We start from the raw sequence: 27,063 nt of genomic DNA on the forward strand, positions 1-27,063 counted from the left end.
TTTAAAATAGCCGGGGAAACCTATACTGAATGTTGCCCGAAAAGTTCCCCTCGATACCGTATAGGGTCAGGGGCGCATCTGATATGAGAAAAATTAATAATGAATATTGGTCCTTTTTAATCCATTTCTTGTTCCGCAAAGGTGAAGTTGATCACACGGTGTACGCATACGTCCTCGACACGGGAATCAACCCGGATCACACTGACTTCGAGGGCCGGGCAACTCCCTGGTACGACGCCGTGGCAGACGGTAGGAACGGCATCGACTGCAACGGTCATGGCACTCACTGTGCGGGCATCCTCGGTAGCAAAACGTACGGCGTGGCCAAGGACACGCAGATCAGAATGGTTCGCGTGCTGGACTGCTGGGGAAAGGGCCAACACAGCACCTTATTGGCTGGTAAGAGCAAGGGAGGATCAGATGGGTGGCGGGGGGGGGGGGGGCGCCGGCAAACTGGGCGGGGGGAGGGCTCATTTGACGCTAGGGGTGCACTTTCCTCTATCTATACACTTTGGTCATATTTCACACATCCTTAGAGGGTGAGAGAATGAGTTGCCAAAGTTGTGTGACTCGTAACTCGAACCCGGACTCGAGTCACGATGACAAATAGGGCTTAACTCTGAATCAGACTCGGAATCGTCCCTGCAGACTCAGACTCGACCAGCGTGACTCGGGACTCGACCAAAATTTCCACAAACCACTTATTTTGCCAACAGTATATTTTGAAGACGATCCTTTTCTTTGCAAGCCATGCAGTTAATGCGGTGCAGAAGAAACGAACTGTACATTACACAGGGCGTGCGGCTGGCTCGTTTCCAATTTGTTGATGTTTGGGAAATCAAAGTTTATTCTGATATAAGGTGACTTAGACTCGGAATTGGGAAAGGATCGCAATCTTCAGTCGTTTGATTACCTATAAACATGACCTTTGGGGGGGGGGCATATTCGAGTCTGCTCGACCTGCCACCATACACCAGCGATGATAGACTTTACAAATATATTATGAACGCATGCGCATAGCCCATGTGCGAGGCGGAAGTGAAATTTAGAGCGTTGGTAGACCTAATGCATGGAAGAACGAAAATTCGGTGCAACTCTTTGAACAATTTTTGTTTCATTTTTTCCTGCATTATGTTCTGTGTGGATCAGGCATGGAATACATTGTGGCCAATGGCGACCAACCAGGAGTAGTGTCCATGTCACTGATATCGTATGGCAGTCGGGCGCTGGACGACGGAACACAGAAACTACTGGATAGTGGGTTCGCTGTGGCTGCTGCTGCGGGTAACAGGAACCGCAATGCGTGCTACTACTCCCCAGCTAGAGTCAAAGGCGTGAGTTGTGTTGTGATTGGACAGAAGTCGCTAGAGGGGGCTATAGGGTGTGACGCGGATACGTTGGTCTACGTGTGAAACTATACGAGTTGGTTACAACAACAAGGTCATGTACGAAAAACAATACCACGATGACAGCATACAAAATGTACCCGAGTGGCGAATTGTTGCTTTCGAGCAAACGTATGTTTTTTTGAATACAATTATACTTTTTAATTCCATGTTATGTTTTGCAAGATGGTGTGTTTTTATACCTTCCCAGCCCAAAGTGGTTGTTTTTGGAGGGGAAAGTATTACTAGTTTTCCCGCACTGAATGATCATACAATTTCGATCGAAATGAACTTCCGTTCTAACGTCGTTGGGTGTAACTTTAAATGCTAGTTTGGTAAATATTGTATTACCGGTAGGTATAGAAAAACAAATATAACGTTATTTCGGGTGGAGAGTCGCTAATAGCTCTTCCCCGGGTATACGAAGTTGAAAAACAAGTTTGACAACTTCCAATAACTCGTGGAGATGTTGACTATCCACCCTCCAAATCCTGTCATGTTTGTATATCTTCAAGATTCGTCATGTATTTTTTGTATTGCTAGATCATGACTGTGGGTGCGACCGATTTCTTCGATACACGGAACTCGGACTCGAACTACGGCAAATGCGTTGACATCTTCGCACCAGGCTCATACATCACAAGCCTAGGGCATGATTCCACGACTGCGACAGATACCAAGTCTGGTACTTCCATGGCCTGTCCGTTTGTTGCCGGTATGTTTAGTGCTAGAATTAGTTTCTATTGGTTTGTGTAAAGAACCCTATTCGACTGGCGAAGATTACAAAGTAGATTGGGATTCCATGTATTTCTCTTTCTACCAACGAAATGCGGCATTAAGAACCAATCGCCCTTGTTCATCAGTCTAAGATCATAAGATTGGGGAGTCATGTTCGAATACCGCCCGGGCCAAAATGTGGATTGGGCCCAACCACAAAACAAATTCACAGAACCCAAAGCCCGAGGGGATACTTGGCAATGTCGGTCAATCTTCAGAGGGGCTTGTTCATCAGTCTAAGATTATAAGATTGGGGAGTCAGGTTGACGTAGCGGTACTTTCCTCGCCTTCCACCGCTGTGACCCAGGTTCGAATCCCACCCGGGCCAATATGTGGCTTGGGTTTTCAGTCCCTACCTGATTCCGTGGGTTTTCCTCATAGTATTCCTCTGGGTTTTCCTCCCACCTCTAAAACTGTAATTTCTTCTCCTTGCCCTCTCTCTATGTTTCTTCAGGCTTTCGAGCTACAGTGCTTAGGGCACTTTTTAAGGAATTGTTGGTTCCATTACCAGAAAGAAAGAAATTAAATGAGGATCACTTGGCCTGAAGCTTAAAGTTGGTGTATACGTGCTTTTTGGGTTTGGCACCTTAAAAATAGATATTCAAATGGAGTTGATAAGGTTATGAGCTTTCCAATGAGACATTGCATACAAAAAAGTCATCCCATGACAAGTAATCAATGAATTAATGTCAACTTTTGAATTAAGAGCAGGACGTTCCTAATTCGTTCTGAATAGTGTGCGCAATTTCTAAATTAAAGCGCGCCATTTAAACCCATTTTTAAAAGTGTATAAACTTGGCTTGCAAAAACAAACAAGCAAATTTACTTATTACAGGACATTATATTCCTTTCAATTTCGTTCGGAAAAGAAATCAAAATTTGAAAATCAACTTTAAAGCTTAAAGGCATACCAAACAGAACTCTAATTGGTTCAAGTACAACCACAAGAAAGCTTCTGACAAAATCTCGATCTTTCTATGATCACTATTGACATATAGGCCTATGCGCCTTTAGCGTCTGCCCGGAGCTTCTTATGATGCATCTACAATATCATAGTCAGTAATGCCCTACTGATTTGTATCGCCTCAAACACACTTTTTTTCCTTACTCTTGCTGCATGTGTTTTAGCTAAACACGCGGAGCCAGCCGATTGTATCCTAAATGACCGAGTCATTAATTGACTGACAGAATATCTGCGCATAATACTGTTTAAAGGGCTTGTGACATGAATTTTATTTGGGAACATTATTTGTGCAACTTTCTATTCCTTCCTGCACTTCTTTTAACAATTAAAATGTTCCATGCTTTTCCTGACAAATGAGGGCGCTGTTGCTGTGATGTCACTTCAGGAAGGCCCTGCGCAGTTTAGGGGAGTTTCTGTTTAGACTGTGAACCCAAAATGTGATCTTGGAAAACATTTGTGAGAAAAGTTTGCCCATTGGCCTACTGTCGTGTACTGAAACAACTATGAATCACCAAAGAAAAGAAACATTATTACAGCGAACTATCCGAAATGCTGGCAAAGTTTGGGCTGAGATAGAGTTTTTTTTCCTGAAATGACATCAAATTTTTACTCATGAATATGCAAATTTGTATTAGCATAAATACCAAAACGGCAGCAAAGTGCCCTTAAAAAGGGCGAATTTAATATTGAAAATAAGGTTAAATGTAATACAAATTAAAATGCATTTTCAAAGATCGCATCAAACAAAATTACATTATACCAATTAAACTGATATCATGTTCTTGTTGTCATTCGACCAATTAACTGGATTCTTTTTGGTTTTTCTTCCCCGGAAGGTGCCGCTGCCTTACTTCTTGGGAAGGACCCCTCCCTGACACACGCAGAGGTCAAATCCAAGATCGTGGACATGTCTTCTAAGGACAAGATCACAGACGCTGGTGATCACTCTCCGAATCGATTACTGTATATCAACCTCAGCCAATAAAAAACCCAAATGGCCGTTAGATTTATCTTTAGGTCAGGAATCAATTTCTCCAATTTTATGTTAATATCGGTGGCTGTGTTTTAAATGCTCTTTGAGTTAATTGTTGATTGCTTGAAGACATCTCCGTCGTTTTGTGGGTTATATGTAGCTAAAGATATGATTAAATAATTAGACTATTGTATCATGCATGAAATGAATACAAAAGGTGCTTTTGAGAGCCGTTTTTCATGTGTTATCCATGATTCGGTTGGTTAGTAAAAACGTTATACTCGCGTGCGCACCACTGATTACTAGCGCCCATTGGATAAACAAGTTGTGCTAGCTTCCGGTTCCAATGGTTCCAATGCCACTTAATGGCCAGTGGGCGTGGCGTGAACTGAAGTGACGTCACACTAACCACTGGATAGGCCCGAAAGTGCAATTTGAGTAAAAGTCGTCGTTGGGGGCAGTAAACAAATCATAAGAAAAGCATTACGTCATAAACAGGACCCCTGGTGCAGCGTATAGTTCCGGCGAAACTTTTTGCAAATCACCCTGCGAAACTATAGATGCTTTTGTTTACAATAACTCTATGATATCGACAATGATACTGAGCGCCATTTTGTATGGGCGGCCATACACATGCTTCATAAATTCAACTTAAGTTGGCAACAGCTTTTACCCCCCCCCCCCCCACAATTCTCATTGACAAGTTCAGTAAGAGGGAGTTATCTTTATTGACGTTTTGCTGATACTGGTGTCTGTTGATTATTCAGTGTTTTCATAGTTACACAGCATTTTTTTATTGATAGTTTGTGGATTGATCTATCTATTATTGCCATAAATAATGTCCAACCGTAGTATTAAAATGTGATGAAATGAAATGAAATCACATCTTCATCGTCCATACAGCTTAGGCCTACATTTGTGTCATTGTATCTTCCCATACGAAGTGGCGTTCATTGTTTAACAACAAATGCTTATTTTACCATGTTTCATTTTCTGTTCAATTTTCAAGGGGGGAATCCGATGACTTGAGAAATTTTCATCTAAATATGATTACCCCTCAGTATTCATAAGATGAATTTGCATCAGGGTAATGCAACCCCTAAAGTAAAGTCATGAATCATGTCGCCTTTTTAAAAACCTCAAGAAGCTTTTGCTCCATTGCAAACAATTAACAAATTTAGGACCTAATTTCATCCAAATTTCACAGAAATACAATGTCGCAATCCTGATTACGGCTTCCACTTTTTTTTTTTACAAAGTTCATTACCCACAAAATGCTCTAATAGCAATGGAGGGCATACAAATCGTGATTTGGCCAGCGTAGGCAATTTTGAGCCTATTGACTGGCCTGCACTCTGAGGGCAGGGCCGCCCACTTTATGCCCCGAATTCCCTTTCACAAATGAAAAAGGGCAACAACATTCCGCCGGGAAATTCGATGTTCAGTTTCACTTTTATAACATCGACGTGTTATTAATTTGTCGAAAGCCATTTTTGCGTACCAGCAGAACGCTTCTCAGCGCATCGCTTTAATTCCACCGACCAAAGAACTGAGTCATGTAGCACGAAATAAGACGGAAAGAAGTGAACCCCCTCCTTTGTGTTGGTCATTGTGTTACCAGAATCTCTGGAATTCTTTTGAGAGTCATAACACCTTTTCAGAAGGACAAGTACCTATACTTGGTTGCAAAAAAGTAGGCCTAATAAACATTCAAAAGACAAGGGTAACCTTTTCGAGTTTTATTTTCTGTTTCTTGAAAGTTACAACAATACATCAAAAACCAACGTTAACCCTTCATTCGCATGGGTGAATGCATTATAATTTCGGTCTCATCTCGCAAAGACCTCGTAAAAGCAATATGGACATTCTGATGGACAAGAACCATGGGCATGCTGAAACATAAGCACGGTCGCGTTACCGATTAAACTGAGATCTGTGAGAGCTCGAGGAATTTAAAGATCATCACTGCCTTCTAAAGGGGATGTGAACGAACTAATGGCATAGCATTTACACGAAAAAAATGGCGTATTACTAGCGAGGAATTGGTGCTTTCAGGCGAACGTACTTTCATGTGTCACTTAAGTACCGGATTAGTTGTTTTAAAGTCATGCACTAAAATAGGCCTATTTAGTCCGGAGGACGATCCTATTTGTGATGAGTTTTTGGTTCCCCTACAAGGGTGTTTTGTACAGACTTGTCTCTAGACGTATATCTTGGAATGCAGAATATGGTACGGCATACGGCAAAAAGTGACTCAAAAATTATTTACCCTTGTCGATGACAAAAAACACCTTACCACTTGTCAAGAATAAAACAAATGAGCTCTATTCAATACGAAATCAATTTGAACGTATTTTGGATTAGTGGGTTAAAATCGATGAAAGATCGGTTGCTGACCGGAAAAAAGACAGTTACCAGAATCACGTTTTTTTTTGTTTTTTTTTGTGGGCGGGCTGCACGTTTTGAAATTGGCAGACATAGATAGTGTCTGTTTTTCTCTTCTTTGGTGTTTTTATAGGACAAACAATTGATACAGGAGAGATTATGGCGAGGGCGCGTACTGTGAGGTCAATGTGACGTCAGGTTCAACCATGGTTGATATGATCATCTTTCATTTACACATGGAATATTGCAGGTACCATTATATTGATTGTCCCTAAGCAAGCACTCACCAAAAAGCTAGATCAATAAATTCAAAGGCCAAGCAACAGAACTAATTTATGGAATTCTTGAAAAACACCTTTGTGTCCATTTTATCACCGCTAAGATTTTCTACTCAAATGAGGTGGGTTTTGAAACTAAGGTAAATTAAAATAGAGGAGTTTTAACCGAAGGGTTAACAGCTTAAATTAACAACGAGCACGTTTCACCGTTTTCCACTCAAGTCTGCAGTTTTTATAGAGTGTGTTGTCTCTTTGTCTTTGATAAAAAAAAATGCATGACTGACATCATTTGGCCAGATAAAAATTCATCGAATATAGGAATCGAGTGGATATGACCATACAGCGTTCAGATGGCATCACTAATGAATACAAAAAGTCAAAGTGAAAGTAAACGCTACATTGCATGATACCGCATGACGTTATATATACAGTTTACACAACATAATTATACACACTTGACAGGGTACCACTGTTACAACAAGTTGTTTAGGATTGACACCATTAAAGGCCTACGGTATATCTACATTCAAAAACTCATCGATTATAATGGCGAACTGACTACAGAGGTTGATACAGTTAAGGTTGAATAAATTCACATTTCAAAATATATGATGAAAATCAATGCATTGGTAATGTTTATATAAATTTTGTTCATTTTTAATATAAATTTTTAATATATTTTATGTATGTTATATACAGGATGGTGCCAAAAGAAGGAAACCCACTTTTGACAAAAATTCTAACCTACTAATGCCTACTTAACTTTGAACTTTTTTTGGTTTTTTTGTGAAGTATAGCTTAGCTCTTCAACCGTACGTGGTGAAAAATCTTTAAAAAAAATCGCAAGAATAGTGTTATTATGCTAATTTGAATACAAGTCACCAAAATCACTGGTCATTTTTCGTCACTTATGTTTAAAGATCAATATCTTAATTACCATTAAATTGAATCCTTATAATATGCTCAACAAGTGGGTGAAAATTGCTGACAAAAGTGGGGTTCCTTCTTTTCGCACCACCCTGTATAATTACATGGCCTAATTATATTCTGGGAAAGACTGTATACAGGGTGGGTCGAAAAGAAAGTGACCTGGACTTATGATTTTTGTCCTGAAAAAGCAATCAAATTTAATACACAAATGAAGTATATCTTAACCTTGCGCAGCGTTTACAAAAAAACTTTACAACTCGTCAACTGCTGCCCTCTGGGCAGCAGGTACTTTCCCGCACTACGCAAGACCCTATTCATAGCAATACAACAAAAAGCCACGTGCCAGACAGTGTCCAGACAGTTGCCAGACAGTGCGCTTGAAAGATAATTGACTGGCGGCTGTGGTATGCAGTTGTATGCAGTTATGAAGGGAGATGGCTCTGTCAAGTTACAGATCTTTGTTGATGTTTCAATGAGACTTGGCAGGAGGCCTGGTCGAAAGTTTGTTGACACGGCCTGGGTGAAGCCCTGGCTGCAAAGTTCATTGAACCAGCTTATTTGGCAAGGGTCGAATGAGGATTAGATGGATTATGATTAGATGGTTACCTGGGGCCCAAAGGGCAACAGGTCACTCTGCGCAGGGTTAAAATAACATTTTCTTCCACTCATCGGAAAATAACAGAATTACTGAAATTGATCCAGATGTTATGGGCCTATTTTACTAAAAGAACCTATTTTAATAGCTGTCCGTGGAATACCATTGGAACCTACTGAGCTCAATGAGAATTACAGATTACACACAAGCATTCAAATACAAATGAGATTTTAATCATCAGATTTTGTGTTTTAAAAATGAGATTAGTCAACTTCCCCCCCCCCCCTGAAATATTGGTGGTGAGTTTTGTCTGTTTTGTATGTTTACAGTTACTAGTAAATAACATGTGATTTATCCCTGCGTTATTTTTATGCAATAGAGCGAGCCACATACTAAAAAAAATCTAATCCGGTCACTCTCTTTTTGACTCACCCTGTTTACACGAAACATTCACACCGTGTTGAATTTTTAGTTCAATTCAAATACCGGGAGAAAATGAATATGAAACCACCTTAACGAAGTTCAATACTTCTTATTAATCGTTTATTTCGGACTATTTAAAATTAGGTAGGCCTAATTATGCAGATATTATTACGGATAACAAAATCTAGATGATAACAGACTGTTTTGTTTGATCCTTGATAACACTTTCACATCACACTCTAATAACAACGACACATGGTACACTTCCAGTGGCACATGTTGATTTTCGTACCATATTATTTCACAGTTCTGTCCTAAGATCTTATGTGCACAATTACTAGCATAAAACATTATCATCCATTTTAACCCAGTCCCTTATAATTATTTCTAGCTGCGCTGAATTACTGTTTGTACTACGTAATAACCAAACGTGAAATTGGGAATTATCATCACAATGTGAAAAATGATATTCACCAATGTGATTAACAACAGTAAAACGTCTACATTATTACATTAAAAAAGGAGTAAGGTTTACTTATGTTATGTGACATTGAGCTCTACATTGTATTCTATTGCTGAACATTTATTTCAACGTTGTTATGACACTAGAAATATTAAATCGTTATGTTAACATTTAAGCATACAAAATATAATACGAAGTAATTTTACACAACACCGTTATTAACATAATGAAAATATATACATAATCCACATAACAACACGGGGATAGGGTGAAGCGATCGCTTTTGTTCCCTGACCCGTTGGACACTTAAAGACTGACGGACAATTAAGTACGAACTAAGGACAATGACAGACAAACAGACAAACAGGAGTATCATAAGCTATTGTTGTATGTTTACAAAGTATCAACAGACTACGAATAAAATGTAAGAAGTTGTGTTTTAAATTTTTTGGTAAATGAAGATAGAGTTAAAGACGTTTTAAGAGGGATACTTAGACTATTCCAGAAACTCGTGCCACGTTGAACTATTCCATTTTTGAACACTGTCGTTCTATTGAAGCCAACATGAAGATTTTTCTTCGCGATACTCCTGGTTTTATAACAATGAACATTTGAAGTTAAAGTAAAACATGAGCTAAAACACAAAGGGAGCAAATTATTCATATATTTGTACATGAATTTACCGAGATTGAGACAATAAAGATCATTAAATTGCAATAATTTAAGATTGGCAAATAATGGTGTGGTATGATCTCGATAACCAGCATTGGAAATTATTCGAACAGCTCGTTTTTGTAAGATAAGAAGTTTATCACACGATGACTACCCACCCCAGATGATATTGGAATAGTTTAAGTATGGCAGAACAAGTGAATTATACAGAGTTTTAAAGATATTTTGGGGTAAGAAAAATCTCAGACGATTCATTATGCCAATAGTTTTAGATATTTTGCTGACCACGCCATCAACGTGGTTATTCCATGTTAGATTTCCATCAATAATAACACCTAGGAATTTAGTCTTGTTTACTTTTTTAAGGCTAATTCCATTTATGACTAAAGGAATCGTTTGAGTGTATTTCTTCTGTCTCGGGCAAAATACAATATAATGTGATTTAAGAACATTAATACACAGTTTGTTTGCTAGCAGCCAAGTGCTTATCTTTACAAGTTCACCATTAAGAATATTAACAGCTGTATCCACACTATTATGACTGTACATTAGACTTGTGTCGTCTGCAAATAAAGAAAATGACATAATGTCAGATGTATTACATATGTCGTTTATATAAATAAGAAATAAAAGAGGACCTAAGACAGAACCTTGTGGTACTCCGCAAGAAACTGATTGCTCTTTAGACATTATTGAATTAAATGATACAAATTGTTTTCTGTTAGACAGATAACTTTTAAACCAGTCTAAGGCTATTCCTCGTACACCACATTGTTTTAATTCATGAATGTTTTAATATTAGTCTTGAGTTGAGACTTGCACGTCCTGTAATCTTATGGAGGCCTCAGACGTCATGGTTTGAGCGCGACTTTCGGCAGAGGTACTACGCGTCACACTGCTTGAGATGTTGGAGCTATTCCGAGCTTTCTTGTTCTTCCTTCGCGACTTCATGCCCAGTTTGCCCCTCCATAGGTTCCGGATGCGGATGTTGCATCCGAAAGATATGAAGATGAAGACCCCCTGCAGCGAGTTCAGGATGATGAAGAGGTACCAAATGGCCTGATGGTCAATGAAGTTGCCAAGGCACCCGAAGATCCAGGTGAACCCCATAACACCAGATATCTGGTTGAAAAGATATAACGATACAACAGTGTTCAACTGTAAATGTAAACTGAAACAAAGGAATATTCAAGTTAGGATAGGGATATGCCAAGATCATGAAACATTATCCTTTAAAGGGCCCATGTAATGTACTTTTTATTTAATGTTTTTTAATTTTTTAATTGTCTTTGAAAATGCACTTTTGTGTCCCATTTAACCATATTTTTAATGAACATTTTGCCATTTCAAGGCCGTTTTGGTGTCTTTTTGCCTTTTATGCTCATGCAAATTTCCATAATCGTATTTTTATAGTTTTAATTTGTGAAAATTGTCTTGTTCTCATGATGAATAAATAAAATGAATGAAATGAATGGGATTAATGAATATTCATGAGCAAAAGTGTGATGTCATTTTGGGGCAGAAAGCTCGCTGTTACAGTTCCAGCATTACAATTTTCCAGAGTTTTTGATATTTTTTTGCTGTCTTAAATGTTCTTTGGTGATTCGTTGTTGTTTCAGTACATGACAGTATTCTCAGAAATATTTTCAATGAGCAAAATTTTGGTTCACAATTTGAAAAAAAAACAAACATAGTCACATCATTGCGCGATTTTAATAAATTTGTTGAACCATGGAACCGTGGTCAGAGTGTTTTTAGCGTGTGTTCTTTGCTAGCGCTTTTCTTCAAAATCATACAATGGATATACATGAAACTTTCACCAAATATGTCCAAAATACTAACCTATAACATATCTCATTTGCACTTGTTTTGATACTTGCTACATATGTAAAAATATTTTCTTTAATTTGCTTCATATGTAAAAACATTTTCTTTAATTTGGGTCCAGACCGGAATAGATGAGAAATTAGTTGGAAATAGATCAAACGTATTTTACTTATTATTTTCGTAACTAGGTCTCCTTGTTCGATCATGTCTGTTTTCACAATCGCGTACTTTTACTTGTGTGAGTACGAAAATGATAACGACGCAAATATACTAGCCTAACTCTGATGGATTCTAGATTTATTCAGGCTCGTTTGGATCACGTTTTAATACAACTCCTATCAACGATCATTTTAGATTTATTTGTTCCACGAGTCCACACGGAAGTTTCGGAAGTGAGATGTCAATTCTTGGCACGATATTTTAATTTCACGTTAATGGTATTTTTCAGTTTCCATAAAATTCCGAGGGTATTTTTTTTTTTTTTTAGGAAATCAGTATACCAAAACTGATTGCAAAAATTCGGACCTTTACACGTTAATTCCTTTTCCTTTTCGAGGGGCTCGAAGCGCCACAGGGGGTCAACTTCCAGGCTCTATACACGTTTTGTATGTACATTGTTGTTTGTGAGACGCTCTATCAAAGTAAAAAATATGCGGGCTAGTGAAAATGCCCACGGGCTAGTTAAGAGTCGTTTCAGTGGCCCGGCTGGCTAGTGAACAAAAAAGTTAAGTTCGAACCCTGAATTGGTAACATATGGAATTGGCGATATATACTCAAAGGGCGCTGAGGAAAATTGAACGAACCATTTTCCTCATCTTTTACACTTTATACTTAAAGCACACTGCACTGTGGGCTACTGGATGTATAACTTGGCACCCGTGATGTGCATGCCGGTGTCATAAACGATATAGGCCTACTTAATATGTGAGCGACATGATGGCACTTTTCGCATCACGAGTTTTTTGTTTATATTCCGTCCTAATGAAAATAGTAGCCTAATTGAAGAACAGACCGTCCGTAAATTGACAGCTTCAAATTAATATCTCTAAAAAGCTGTCAAGTTTCAACGATGGCATTCACCGAGGCGGCTCGACCTCGACTCTTCCATTACACAACCGTTAAAAGGCGACATGCAGCTAGCCTAGACTTGGTGCCAAGTCGGTAATTGATTTGCGTACGGTACCGGTTACTGGCTCCACGCACGCAAAATATCGCTGCAATGCGCGTGGTCTGGTTCCGAGACCAAATAATGCTGACTATTGATGTTCAATTACCGACTTGGCGAATACGGTTTCAATTTTGTATACAATATATGGGAGCATTTTGAATCGCTAGTGAATTCTATGCGAGCACTCTGATTGGTTCAGATTCCAGCGTGTATTCCAAGAGGCCACGGAAGATCATTCTTATTACTTCGAGGGTTTGTACTTTGTGTTGTGTAACATTTCAAAATTCATTATAGGGCATACACAATGATACATTTTGTTTCTATTATTGACCAAGCTGAGTGAATTGGTCGTTAAAACGTCACCAGATCTGCAAACATGTCCCTGACGACTGACGTATTGAGAAGAGCTCCCAATGTAACGGAATGCATGAGTTCTTTAGCATAGCGGTGCGCGATTGGATCTTACCGCAAAAATGCATTGCATTTCATATGTATTGCGCTGCTTGCATAACGGTGCGAGAACATAACCGTCAGGTCGTTATATGTCGCAACCCGGCCCATTACGTACTAGTCTTATACCAGACGCAGCGACGTAGTTCGACTGAAGTTCACGGACAAAATACGAAGAAATCTAACGACTTGTAGTCAAGTCTAGTGGCAGATCAACTCACCGTGATAATTTATCGTAACAAAGGCCGTTCCTAAGTGAACAAAGCCGGACACGGGGTACAGATGCTAGCGACTTGATGGCACTTTTCGCATCACGAGTTTTGTTTGTTTAATACTGCCGTCTTAATTTACATAGTAATTGAAGAAGAGTTCGTCCGTAAATTGACAGCTCCAAATTAATATAAGCTGTCAAGTTTGAATGATGACATTCACCGAGGCGGCACGACCGCGACTCTTCCATTACACAACCATTAACAGGCGACATGCAGCCTGCCGTCGACTGCACTGTATGATTAAGATTGGAGATGTGAATAATAAGACACACTACATTAGTCAGTGGGCTTGTGGTAGCCCACATGCATTATCGGGTACAATCTCTGAAACTCTCCGGATCACTTATTCAAAACCGCTTGATGCCATTTTTTCTGCCCCTTTTATGGGCGTGGCCATGCCTTTAAAAAGTAGGGGGCTTCGTGCGCAAAAAAAAAATGATTCAGATAATTTCACTTTTTTTTCTAGCATTTGGATAGCTCACCCAAAAAAATATTCCAGAATGTTGCCTCTTCGGGGCTGGGGCCACATTTAATAAAAGCGGGGGGCAAATGTCATTAACAGAAAATCGAGCTGTAAAGGATTTTTTTTGTTGTTGTTGTTTGTTTCCAGTTCAGTACAGTTAACCGGGTGGACAGAATGTTTACCTGTCAAATCATTGTGACATTTATGTTTTGATCTTTTATATTTTATCCTGAATACAACTCTGACCTCCCGTAACGGCCATTTTAAGCTTCAAAATGGCCGTAACTTACAGTTTATATTAAACTATTTGCACTTATTGGAAAAAAGTCTAGTCTTAAGACAGGTATCTGTCCATAGGTTCACAAGGTAAATCCAGATCTGGGTGGATTATACAAGATTTGTTTTATTTAGTACTTTTAAATATGGCATATTATTGAATATATATTATGTATCAAGTATATATATAATTATTACATAATTATTATTTTTTTCATAGAAATTCATTAAAAATAATGCTACTCCCCCCCCCCCCCCTTGCTCTGACACCCCCAAAAATGATACTGGTAATAATGTCCGCCTGTGCACAAAATACGGGCATACTATTTTGTAATAAAGTGTAAATCGTCGTAGTTTTGACAGCGCTCTCATTGAAACTATGGTACGAGCCCCCCCCCCCCCCCCCCCCCCCCCCCCAACACACACCTATTGATTTTCGGAGGCCAAGTGTCTAAAGGAAAAAAAAAACGTCTACATTTCCGATTTTTTGGCTGATGACCCCCCCCCCCCAAAAAAAAAAAAAAATCCGGGATCCGCCCCTGCACGTGGAGAAAATTTCCTATACAGTGCATAGAATTAAATTTGCGCTGCTAAATTGTATGCGGGTTGATGATTATCCATACAAGGTTATGAGCCCCACTAGTTTGCATTAAAGGCAACAGGCCAAAACTAGCTCCCGTTTATTCCACAGTAGGAATACGTAAACGTATGCTCTAATGAGAGCTACCTTTCGGGGTACTCACACGAAGAGAACAATGGTATCCCACAAGTCGGCCTTTGTAAAACGGTTCCCAAAATGTTCCAAAGAAGAGGGTTAAAGGGAGAACAATGCAAGTACCCCATCAACCCCATCCGTCTGTGTGTGGACACACATACCATTGAGTAATTGAGGACAGGAGTCAGATCGAGGACGTCCTCGATTAGAAAAGGTGTACAAAACCAATGGACACATTAAAATTGAATTGAGTTAAAAATGAAAGCTTAAATTGAGATGAACATAAATACAAAAATATCTACAAATTACAATACATGACCTCATATATCTTGCCTTTCCTTAAAATCTTCACAAAATACTTGATAGGTGCATTTCAAAAGGGAAAACTGTTCAACCCACCTTGAAATAAATCCACAGCTCTCCGAGCGTCTCCTGTGATTTGGATTTGTCCTGCCGAACCATCGCCGATGCTGCAAGCGATGCGTGCACGCTACGCACTGTCAAACCAAACAAGACTGCGTTAGCAATTAGGCTGCATATCATCGGTACTATAAAGGCACCAAGCACCGCATATTTGCCGATCACCCAGCAGGATTGCTCTCCACCATACTGAAACCCAACATGCTAACCGTCGACGAAGTGGATAACGAGGCACGTGGTGACAGCCAGAAGCGGTAAGCCCCATCCGTACAGGCAGTAAGTGAAGAAGACTTGCTTGTTAGGACGAGCAGCTTGTCTGGAAGTGAAGGTCCTCATGAGGTCAAAGGCTAAAACATTCATCCAAGTGAAGGTAGCTAACCATAGAAAGTGCAGCAAGACGGCCATACTGATGCAGAATGTTTGGTTCTCCGCCTTGTCCAATACGGTAAGGGTCAGAAGCTGAGCCAAGAACAGGGCACCAGTTAGACTCATGATGGCCCCACCAGGGACGTTCCTCAGAACTGGGAACACACAGTAGTTGGTGAGGGTTACCAAGAGAGCTACGACGGATAAACAGTAACCGATAAAGTTCACTAAAGTAAGTGGGTCTGAGAATGAAATGTAAGGTTCTTTTGGAGCCGAGAAGATACTGGAGCAGATGAGGATCCAACCATCGGGCAGGCGAGTTACCTGGTCTTGCAAAAACTTCCTCCCTTTGTACTCCAGCCCTGGTTCACCGTCTTCCGTGCTCACAGTCTTTGTTTCTCCAGCATGGGGTAGGCGGCACTCATCGTTCTCAAACGTTTGTCCGCATATAGATACCCTGGTGTCTTTAGCTGAGCCATTGAAGACTGCCATCTGATAGTTTAAGCTACGAAAGAAAGAAACTGAATTCGTTGCAACTCATTGGCGGTTCCATTGATAGTCCTGTTCTCTGATGTACCACATACCTCCACAAAATCAACCTGCTCAACTCCACATCTGACGACCCATTCCCTTGAGCTACCTTCCTCATATGGAGGCACGACCGTCAGGTCCAAGATTTCCTCGAAATCTGTGATATTAGTGACATATTCAGTGATCAGCTCTGTCATTTCTCCATCAAGTGCTTGCTGTTGGTGATCGATAAATGAAGAATAGAAAGGCCATGTCAGCTGAATGTTCTGCCAGCCGAGTGTGTTCAGGTAACATTGGGTAACCTCCATCACTGAAGAGTTTACTCTGTACGTTGGCAGTACGTGTAGTTGGTAGTGCTTGTTGTTGCACTTGATTTCATCCTGCAACTGGAGACTCGTGGATGCTTCGGGAGCCCACGGTTCAGGTACCCTACCTAAAAGCACTTCAAAATGGCCTGGCAAAACGTGCGAAACCTCGATCGGACAGTAATCCAAGGTAGAGATATTCACTCCGTTGCAGTATGCACAGTGTGGATTCTTGTACTTCAACCAACCAGATGTTTCGATAATAATTGCAGAGTATGACTGACATCCAAGAGCTATCTCTGGGTTCACATCATCCAAAGGACATAAACCGATCCCTACATCATACTCATCAATCCAGTAAAAACTAGAGTCAGTTAGCAGATATGAGCTCGCCAAGCCGTTACATTCGGCACAGTGTAGATTCTTGAAGAACATCCCTTCTTGGTATTTCATCGGACCTGGGTAGGAATTATTGGCACACTGCAGAGCCACTGCAGTGTCATTCCAACCTGGGCTACATCCGTCTACTATGACTGCCCGATCCCAATTGACCATTGTACAAGTGAATGAGCCGAATGACAGTGATGTGTTGTTGTCCGGGTCTTCTTGGAGAGAGCACCTTTCCTTGTAATCGTAGCAGCAGTCGCTACACAGGATACAGACCGCATCACATCCACACAGTTCGCCGTCAGCGGGACTTCCACAACGTCCAAGACACGTTTGTTTGGAACAGGGGAACACTGTCAGACCGTACATTGTTACACCTGAGTCAAGTAAAGAAAAACACAAATCTTCTTGGTTAAAAAATTACAAACACATATTTTTGGAATACGAGAATAAAACTACATGTTTTAGTATATTCCCATCAACAGACTCTTCCATTAGTTTATACCTCAAGCGTATATTTTCATGTTTGTTTCATCAGTATGTAAGGGCACTAAAAGGTAAAACCATATGAATGATTCAGAGCCATAGGAAGCAATTAGGAAGCATTTACACCCACCTGTGTCAATAGGATTCACGTTGAGACGTGTATTGGGTTTATAAGCAGCCTTCCCTGTTTGTAAGGCTTTGTCGGGATAATAGTTCACAATTTAGTTTCGCCCTTCACAGATGTATTTTTATAAACACTGCATACTCAGTGTTGGCCCTGAGTGATTGTGAAAGAAAAATCACTTGGGTTGACCTCCAACCCACAACCTCCTGCTTCCTTCTAGCGCAGACGTCTTACCACTCGACCGCCGAGCTTGCCGGGATCGGCTGACTGGTCCGAATCAGATATAGCAGCGCATGCCGCTATGAAACAATTCATAAGATGGAAAATGCGTCGGGATGATGGATATTCAAAAACGTCGGTGAATGGCAAAACCTAATTTTGAATTTACACCATCCAGACGCAATTCCATCTTATGAATCGAGATAATATTCCACTCACGCTAAACATTTTTTGTCATATCTTTTCTACCATCGCTTTGGACGTTTCAGCAAGTTAACATTGTATGCCTAGTCCATACCTGTTTCACATTCGACGTGAAGAAGTTCATATTGATGACGCTGGCAAGCGTTCTGGCCTCGTACCCATCGTACTTTACCAAGAGATGAACCCAAGAAAATTTCCCTCATAATCAGCTCCTCTCCGGTGCTGACGTAGCCAGGGGACTCTGAGTATGGGATCAGCTTTGAGACGTAAGCCCAGGGATACCCAATACTACGGCATGCTTGGTCAGCAACAACTCCCGCCCGGTATTCGTTGACAACTTGCAGACAAAGTGTTGCCCAAGTGGACCCATTGTATCTGGCTTCCACTATGCCCATGTATTGGGATCCGTTACTGGTATGGCCTAGACGATACTCAACGCTAGCGTCAGAAGGAAGTATATCATTTTCTTCGGAGGGAAAAATGAAAAGAAAAATAGCCATATACTGTCACCACCTTTCACGTCAATTATATTGAAATAATAAACCCCATTGAGCCCATGTATTATTTCAACGACGGAAATTTTGTCCCCTCTACCCTCAGTGCTCCTGAAAGAGAATTGCAATTTTACACAAAATTATGTGGAGCCGTACCTGTGTCCTGCAACAGTATGACTAAATTTGGTGCGTGCGTTAATGTACCCAAATCGTTATTTGACATTATTAATAAAGATGAACAAAATACACCGAGTCTAAAACATATGAGTGTTTCTTTGGGCAGGGCATGTAAGGCTGTTTTTCTTTGTCTTGGGCAGTTTTACTGACATATCCTAGGGATAGTTATACAAAGATTCTCCCATATACAAACACAGATGAACAATTAATGCACCCATTTTTTCACTAATTATGTCGCACCTGTCGCGCAGACTGCTCCGAGTAAGGTGATGTTCTTATCTGGGCAGAAATGCAGACTTAACTCATCCAGGCATTGAAAGAAGCCCCTTGATCCGTCATCAATCGGGCAAGCAGAGAAGGAACACAGTATCTTCTGGTTGTTGTTAACCGCTGGTTCTTGTGTCACCCCAACTGAGAATTGGTACCCAAGGTACTGGCAGACACTGTCGGAGTACATAAAGTTTGCCCCCCCTCGGGATGATAACAGCATCCACTCATCTCCCCCAACGTGAAGCTCCACTCTTCCCTCACTCTCCCGTCGACCTCCGACTAAACGGAGGTTCCCTATGGTCCGAACACAAACAAATTATTGAGTGGGGGAATTGTTGGTACTACTCTAGCCCTGCAGGTTTTGCGCAGGGAAAGTTCAAGGTTGAAGAGAACATGGATGGTGCAGTTAGTGAACGTATTCACAGGAAAAGGCCAGTAAAACGTCGCACTATATTTCGCTCTGGATACTAACTACAAGTCATGTCAGAAATCCAAATGATATCGTTTTAGGTCGAGAAGTTGGACAAAGCATTTTATAAAAAAAGAAGTTTTTGTGCTATTCTTTGGAGAACAATTTCGGGTGTCACAATTTTTACTCTCATGAACCGAGCTGTTTGGGTGCTATTCATGATTCCGGTCGCACATGTTCCTTTGAAAGAATTTTCTTTATGAAAACACGTGTGTATGTTCATCTGTTAGGTAAATTTATTGGCTATAGTTTTTTTTATGAAAAACCACTGTTATTGTTTAGATTAATCAAATTTACGCTGCTTTGTCAGTTTTCCTGAGAGTTTACTTGCGTGCAAACTTTACTGTAGCGTATGCTTCTACCGCTCGGGCCGCGCTACCAGATCCAACTACATGTACATACATACGTACATGTACAGTACTAGGCGAATATTTCTCCAGCCTAGAATGCAGGACAAAGCATCGTAGATTTCAAAATTTCCGGGGGCATGCCTGCACTCAAATACGACATTATGGACAGATAATTTCGGGGGAAATTAGTCCTCATCAGAGAAGGATATTGCGTTTTATAACACCTCACCCACAGATTCTGTGTCTTGATTGGCCGAGAGCGAGTCACATGTTACTTTCTAATTTTGCTATCTTTCTGTGCACGGCCAAAAGTACTATGCGCATAGTAACCAAAGTACTATACCATTAGCAACCAAAGTTCTATTTCCACTGCTCGGTATTTGTGTGCAAATGCATGTTGGTGTGCGCGTTGCGCGTTGTGCGTAGCGCGTATTATTCCAAAGAGAGCGCGCCGCAGACTTGGGTTCAAACATTTCGTGATGGGGTAGTTTTTTAAGAGAGAAATACATTTTCCACCAATTTTGTATTGAAATTGAAGTATATTTCAACTGTGTTCAGATTTAAATAATTTAAAATATTAAAATCAAGCAGAATCTGTGGGTGAAGTGTAATAAAACAAATATTGAATGCTTTATCTCGTGGTGAAGTAAAACTAGCCTCCCTCGGTGATCTATGGACCATTCTATTTTCCCTCGGCTTCGCCTCGGGAAAATAGAATGGTCCATGGATCACCTCGGGAGGCTAGTTTTACTACACCACTCGAAGCATTCAATATTTGTATAACGGCCGAAAATACGTACGTATAGCGCGTACGCGTTAGAAGTAAACAACTTTTTTTAAAACAGTTGTTTAAGAACAGTCAGACATTGGACTGGTTTCCTTTCAACCAGACCTTTAAAATATGATAAGTACACAAGCTCAACCTCCTGAGGACGGACAGAGCACACTGTCCGGAACGTCGAGTTCTACACTCAACCAACCGGTTCTTTTCAGAACCACACTTCAGTCAGTTGCCGTGTCACGCGTAGCTGCTCTATTTTCTCGTCCATACAACTGACCGCAACGCAAGGCCAGCGAACGATGGCCCGTAGAAAGGGCTTCCGAAAAAATTTGCAATTTTCATGGTAAACACAACCGATCCAAACAAACAAAGTTGTTTTAGGTAGATTAACACCAACTTAATACATCCATCAAGGTATTTTGTTCTCAAAAAACCGATTTCGATGCATCTTGACGATATTTTTTCAAGGACAAATCGACTAAAAATTAGGTCATGAAATTTCCGGGTTTTTTTCGAGAAGTGTCCCGAATGTTGAGGTAATTAAAGGAAAGAGTGAATCTTCATCTATAAAAACTCGTTAACGTGATTTCGATAATATTTTAAGATTCGATGTACCCCTAATATTTCCAACAACTTCCATTTTTCACAAACCAAAAAGATCGTCGCCATTATAAAGCATAGAGCGAGGAACCCCAAAAGGGTGTGACCTTGTGACCCATACGCCCACTGATTGGTCGAGCTCGAGTATGGGCCTGCTTAATATTCATGTCATTCATTGCACGTTCGCACGTGCTATTCACAATGTTTTCAGGCCTACGTACGTCAGCGTACTTCTGTTCGTTTACACGCGAACATGTGATTGAAAATCATGAAATCTCCCAAAAGTCTTCATTTTTCAACCGGCAATTTGGACCAAACATTAGAAGTCTCCTGCACGTGTTTCACATAAAAATGAAGTGTAAACTTTCCTCTATCTACTAAGCCTTGCCGTTTCTTTCGGCCTTTTTAAAGAATTGAATGTATACCTAAAAACTATCGGCCCTCGCTTTTGTGGATAAAAAAATATGATTTTGTTTGACAGGCCGTAACAACACTTTTTATTTGTCAAAAGCAGTTATTTTTTGTATCAAAATAAAGCACACGATTTCAACTGTTTACTTATTTAACCATACTGGCCAAACAGTGCATGTTTCCAGGCACTTTTTGTGTTTTTCTGTAGTCTCGAATAAATCTCGTAAAATCTCGCGTACGCTTTTGGGCCATGCGTGCTTGAGATCGGACCTCGGGACAAGAAACTGAGGTCAAACAGGGCTGTGTGCGTGACTGACTGGCTTCTTTCAAGAGAGATATCTATCTCCATGGTGTTACCCGCAAACTTTATGATTTATAATTAAACAATCTAACACAACGTTTTAGGTGGTTTCTGGACGATGTGACCCTTGAGCTTCTAGAATGCATTCGTGAGGAAAGTAACTCAGAGGTCATTCTTTTTATCGAGAGGATTGTTCATGGATAGCGTGCACTGTTTCTATTGGTAAGTTTCTTTCGCTTTTCATGAACAGGTCATACGGAATGATTCCACACGGTACCAGTACAATACAACTGAAGGTTTGCATGGTGAAGTCAGTAATAATAGAAATATTACACCGCGTGACAGAGACGTTGCACCGTGTGACATCAATTCTCTTGACGATGGGCAGAGAATACCGTCCGAAACGTTGGGTTTCCACCAGTTCGTCTTTGGAACAGACAAACTCGCATAAGGCCAAAAAAAGTCTCTGGTTTCTGGTATGCGCCAGTGTTGTAGGTCTCGAGACCGGTCTCGGTCTCGGTCTCGAGACCCCTTTTCGCCGGTCTCGGTCTCGGTCTCGGGAGCTGTGGTCTCGCTCTTGGTCTCGGTCTCGGTCCCTTTTGGTCTCGATATTTTTGCTGGTCTCGAGTCGAGACCAGCCAAAAAGTGAGGGGGGGGCGGATTCCGCCCCGGCCCTTTTAGGGTTAAGTAAAGAATCAGTTTAGGGCACATGTGACTGCAGTGTGATGCTAATGGACATGTCTCTCTTCACTTTCTAGTGAGGGAGGCATATTCCAATAACCATTGCTCCTCTTCTTATTTCTCGTTTTTATTGTGGGATGATCTGTTGAAACAAGCACTTTATAGCCATCCTTATTGATTCCAAATACAACTGAGATTTAAATCTTATGAATCAAGACTTAAACATTATTTTTACCGTCACATTTTGTATTTTGAATATGGGGAACAATTCAACTCTTTTTCCCTAGAAATATTGGTGATTTTTTTTCTATTTTCCTTTTCAATTTTTCCTTTATTCGTGGAGGCGGGAAAACGTTTTTTTCCCCATTATATTTATTTATGAATATTCATCAATTCGTAGACCGTTAAATTGGTATTAGTGGAGGACAGCTGAATTGTGTGATCTCTTTATTAAAATAGACACGACTTGGGAATAGAGTATGCAAATTACGTGAAATGTTCACAGTTACTACTTAATAACATGTTCTTTATCCCAATTATATTTTTTTACAATATGGAGCGTGCCATATTTTTTTATCATACGGTCACTTTCTTTTTGACTCGCCATGTATTCATCTTTTCATCTGTGATAAACACTATACTGCCAAGGTCACACAAAAATAGACTCTAATTGCCTGCCTCGTCTCCTTAAAATTATTATAGTTGCATTTCCTAATTGCCAATTGCATTTGCATGAGTCGAGAATGTCGTACTATTTACTCACTAAAATATTCAAGTAAATTGCCCGGCAAAGTAGCTGATGCGGGCGATACGATGGCACGGTACAAAACACAGAGAGGCGTGGGCACTGAGCCATGAATCCTGAAAGTGCATCTCGCCCACCACATTCAGTTTGTGACAGCGCCCTTCTATTGTGTCGGCCATATTCTCAAATATGCTAATGGCGATGGTGACGGCGGGCAGATTAACAGAAGATAGATCAGGCAAATATGGTTGATCAGTCTTCTATTGTATATGTAACGTTATTGACATTAAACAAAAATAAAGTGGCATTACATTTCAGCCTTAGCCAGGCCTTCTTCAGACGTAAATGACAGAGGAACAAGAAACAAACATGTAGGGTACCCACATACATGCAGGGTTGGAAGGAGAATCACAAAGAGGAATGGGGGGGGGGGGCAGACCAATCTATATCTGGCTACCATCTCTCAATTTTTTGGTCTACATGTACAAATCTATATTCCATGACTGAAATTTTAAAAAATAAATCAATTTTTTCTTGCTCCAAATTTTTTTCGAATCAGGTTTACAAGGAGGTCCAATGTAAAATTAAAGTTGCATTTAAATATCCATTTGTGGTCATTGCTGAAACCAAGGGGTGGCTGTGGAGTTGAGGGTCCGAGTTCCTATAACAGATGAAACATCCACCTTTAACCTTTTACTTTTGTCAAGTTTCAACATGTTCAAGTTTTGCAAAAACTAGTACAAATTGTCGTACTCCTGAGTTAGAGTTTCTTTATCAGACTTACACGTTATAGTAGTTAAACAATATTTAAAAAAAAAACCAAATTTAAAAAAGTGGCAAAAATATATGGAGTTCATCAAGTAAGGTTTTCCCTTTCTTTAAATTAAGTTGTTTCCAATTTTTTTTAATTGATTGTGACAATAACAAATTATGTTGTCATGTGGTAATGTATGGCATGAAGCAAACACGAAGAGCACTCGCATGACACAATTAAGTAGGTACAAGTGATTCCTAACTTTCAAACACTAATCTTCCTTCACATCCCCATGAACATCAACATCTCAAGGACAGACTGTTCAGCTGTAATTAGTGTCTTGTTGTTTATTTAGATTATTATTATTTATTATCCGCGGTCTCGGTCTCGGTCTCGGACCATTTCGGTCTCGGTTTCGGTCCGCCTTGAAGGGGCTGGTCTCGGTCTCGGTCTCGGTCTCGCAACTTCAGGTCTCGGTCTTGGTCTCGGTCTCGGACTATCCGGTCTCGACTATAATGCGCGTGAGTCGCCGTAGCCATGTGCGTCGGCAAAATGACAAAGCTTTTTTTTTCAGTGTAAGATGATGTCTCAAAACCGCAAAACTCACTGGTTTTGACTGGAATCCTGCTGCTGCAAAATTTAACGTGTTTTTAGATGGGGTTACGATCGAGTATAAGCTTTATGTGGCCTCTCTGGACTCCCATATGTTGCACTAAATTTAGTCTGTCGCCATTTGCAGTCATCAGCCGACATTTAAAAAAAAGCCGAGTTGCTGCACCACTTTTGGGGCAAGCTCCGTACTTTTTTGGGGGGGGGGGCCTAAGAGATTCATGTCACGCAGTGCAACCGCAAAGGGGGTTTTCTCAATAGTTTGGTAATTAGTGTTTTATTTACCTGTGAAGCAGGTGAGGCCTACATCGAACCTGTGATCGCACACCTCGTAATACGGAACCCATCCTAACATCAAGCAATCATCTAGAGTCATCATCTCCTGCAATTCGCCACATATCATCAGCTGGAACCAGATGGGACCGGTGGCCTTGCCAAACTCCCCGCTTGCAGTTGCCGACAGGAGGGCGGGGAAGCCGAGTTGACGGCACGCCACGCGGCCAATAAGGAATGGGTTCTCGTTGGAGCAGTAGGTTCCCCACGAGTCTTCTCCTGGTGGAAGGACCTCTACACGACCTTCGTTTGGGTAACGCCCGTCCGCAAGACGTAGCCCCATCACATCAGCTAATTAAAAAGAAAAGAAAAAAGAAATAACAAACCAGTTAGTTTAACTCGACGTTTCGAACAGTATGCTCTGCTCGTCACCAGGAGACTGCCGGACTCTTGCCGGTGTAATATTTTATGCTAATATATGCTAAGTCGTGGATCCGGTACACAACACTATACACAAATACGTATGCCACATTACATTCTTATACCATTTTTAATCCACTCTTTGTCTTGTCTAGCAAAACCTCATGCTATCAGGCTGTCCAGACTAACTGCTCTTTGTTATTAAAATCAGAAGCAGAAGCACAAGAGACAACAAAACAATAGGCAAGCTTTGAAGCAAAAAAAACTATTGGCATTATGCTGTTGGTTTCCTACCTAATCTCATAATAAGTTGGATTTCACTGCATTATATTGTGCGTATTTCGTTATCAGGGAGTGATTATTTAATTGTACCATTGTTCGATTGCATACTATTTTTGTGATACTCTAGTGACCCTACTTTTAACAGTATTTTTTATTGAGTGAATAAGGCAAGTACGGAAACTAGAAAACAGATTATATTTTTTATTTTTCATGTTTGGGTATGTGTAACCTAACATACGTATTACGTCTTTCCATCAAAAACTCTTTTGAATATTATAAAGATTTGAATATTATAAAGCTCTTGGTTTAGATTTATCAGAGTGTTGTTTTTCGTTTCAAAAAGCCATTTGTAATTGTTCCTCATTTGTGTTTATTTATTTATAGTTGATCACTTCAGCATCGAAGTTAGTTGAAGATATTGTGCTTCTCCGAGTTCGGTTTAGATCTGGATGAGAAAAAAAGCAGCTACATTTCCATATTGATGAAGTTATGTTGACTTAACGTTCAGTTGCATAGATTGGGTCCAATTTGCAACATGGGCGCTCGTTTTCCGAGGGCACTCAATGGTTTACTTTTTTTTCCCTTCAAAATAAACAAATCTCTGTTTTCTTCCCCAAAAGTTAAGCAGATGGCAAAAACGGGGCGGCAGGCCTCAATATAATGCCACTGATGGAATTTTGAGTCGAGTTGGATCACATATTTCTTTCTGTCACAGACAGTCCAAAATCTTTCAGATTATAGTTTGCATTAAAATGGTTCATAGCGGCTAATCTTGTCAGGATTTAATCTGTTGGGCTTGTTGTGCCTCTTATCAACTTTTAATTACCAGCAAGAAGACAATGTTATTCACAAGCTTAACAATTTATGTCTTGTAATTAAGAGATCTTAAGGTGTACATGTACACTCGACTAAACCCGGACTGTCAAATTTGGAATAAACAAACATAACAGCCTACCTGCAGAAACCGCCCCAAAACAGACACATCCAAGCATCGACACCGCCAAACCATACGCGAGATGTGCCGACTCCATGGTCGATTTATCAGGGCCGAGTGACATTGACTTCTCCCGGCCAGAGCTATAAAGTCACTTTTTACAGAGCATCCTATCGCTGTGACAAGAATGACTCAACATCAATCCATTCAACCGATCGTAAAATTGCAAAAACGGGGCGTCGATTTATTATAGACCAACCCGCTGGTTTTTATAATAATATAAAATTGTATGCGCGCATGCGTATAAGCGGGCCACGCAGCATGGAAGCGCGAACGTATTTTTTTCTTGCAAATTCTATTCGCTGTTGTAATGGGCAAAAGTCATAGGGAGCATCGATATGGGTCTGTATATAAGGGTGTGTTACGCCAGACAAAAGATACAAGAGTTAAAGGG

General features: G+C 40.4%; 3 protein-coding genes across 3 annotated transcripts; 1 reads left to right on the forward strand and 2 right to left on the reverse strand.

Moving 5' to 3' along the window:
- Window positions 1-83: 83 nt before the first annotated feature.
- LOC119726387 (extracellular serine proteinase-like) lies at window positions 84-4,257 on the forward strand. Its single transcript, XM_038198042.1, has 4 exons — window positions 84-399; window positions 1,150-1,334; window positions 1,929-2,100; window positions 3,963-4,257. The coding sequence occupies exons 1-4, from the start codon at window positions 84-86 to the stop codon at window positions 4,109-4,111; spliced, it is 822 nt and encodes a 273-aa protein (XP_038053970.1). The 3' UTR covers window positions 4,112-4,257.
- Window positions 4,258-10,643: 6,386 nt separating this feature from the next.
- Window positions 10,644-16,975, reverse strand: LOC119726615 (latrophilin receptor-like protein A). Its single transcript, XM_038198361.1, is given in 3 exon segments — window positions 10,644-10,967; window positions 15,416-16,341; window positions 16,344-16,975. Coding segments are annotated over 3 exon segments (1,548 nt in total). The 5' UTR covers window positions 16,642-16,975.
- A 1,166-nt stretch (window positions 16,976-18,141) lies between these two features.
- LOC119726388 (scavenger receptor cysteine-rich type 1 protein M160-like) lies at window positions 18,142-25,705 on the reverse strand. The gene is made up of 3 exons (XM_038198043.1): window positions 24,986-25,705; window positions 18,970-19,293; window positions 18,142-18,524 (listed from the first exon to the last, which is right to left on the reverse strand). The coding sequence occupies exons 1-3, from the start codon at window positions 25,314-25,316 to the stop codon at window positions 18,142-18,144; spliced, it is 1,038 nt and encodes a 345-aa protein (XP_038053971.1). The 5' UTR covers window positions 25,317-25,705.
- Window positions 25,706-27,063: the final 1,358 nt, after the last annotated feature.

This window comes from Patiria miniata, unplaced genomic scaffold (genome assembly GCF_015706575.1).
Source record: "Patiria miniata isolate m_02_andy unplaced genomic scaffold, ASM1570657v1 HiC_scaffold_2, whole genome shotgun sequence".
NCBI lineage: Eukaryota > Metazoa > Echinodermata > Asteroidea > Valvatida > Asterinidae > Patiria > Patiria miniata.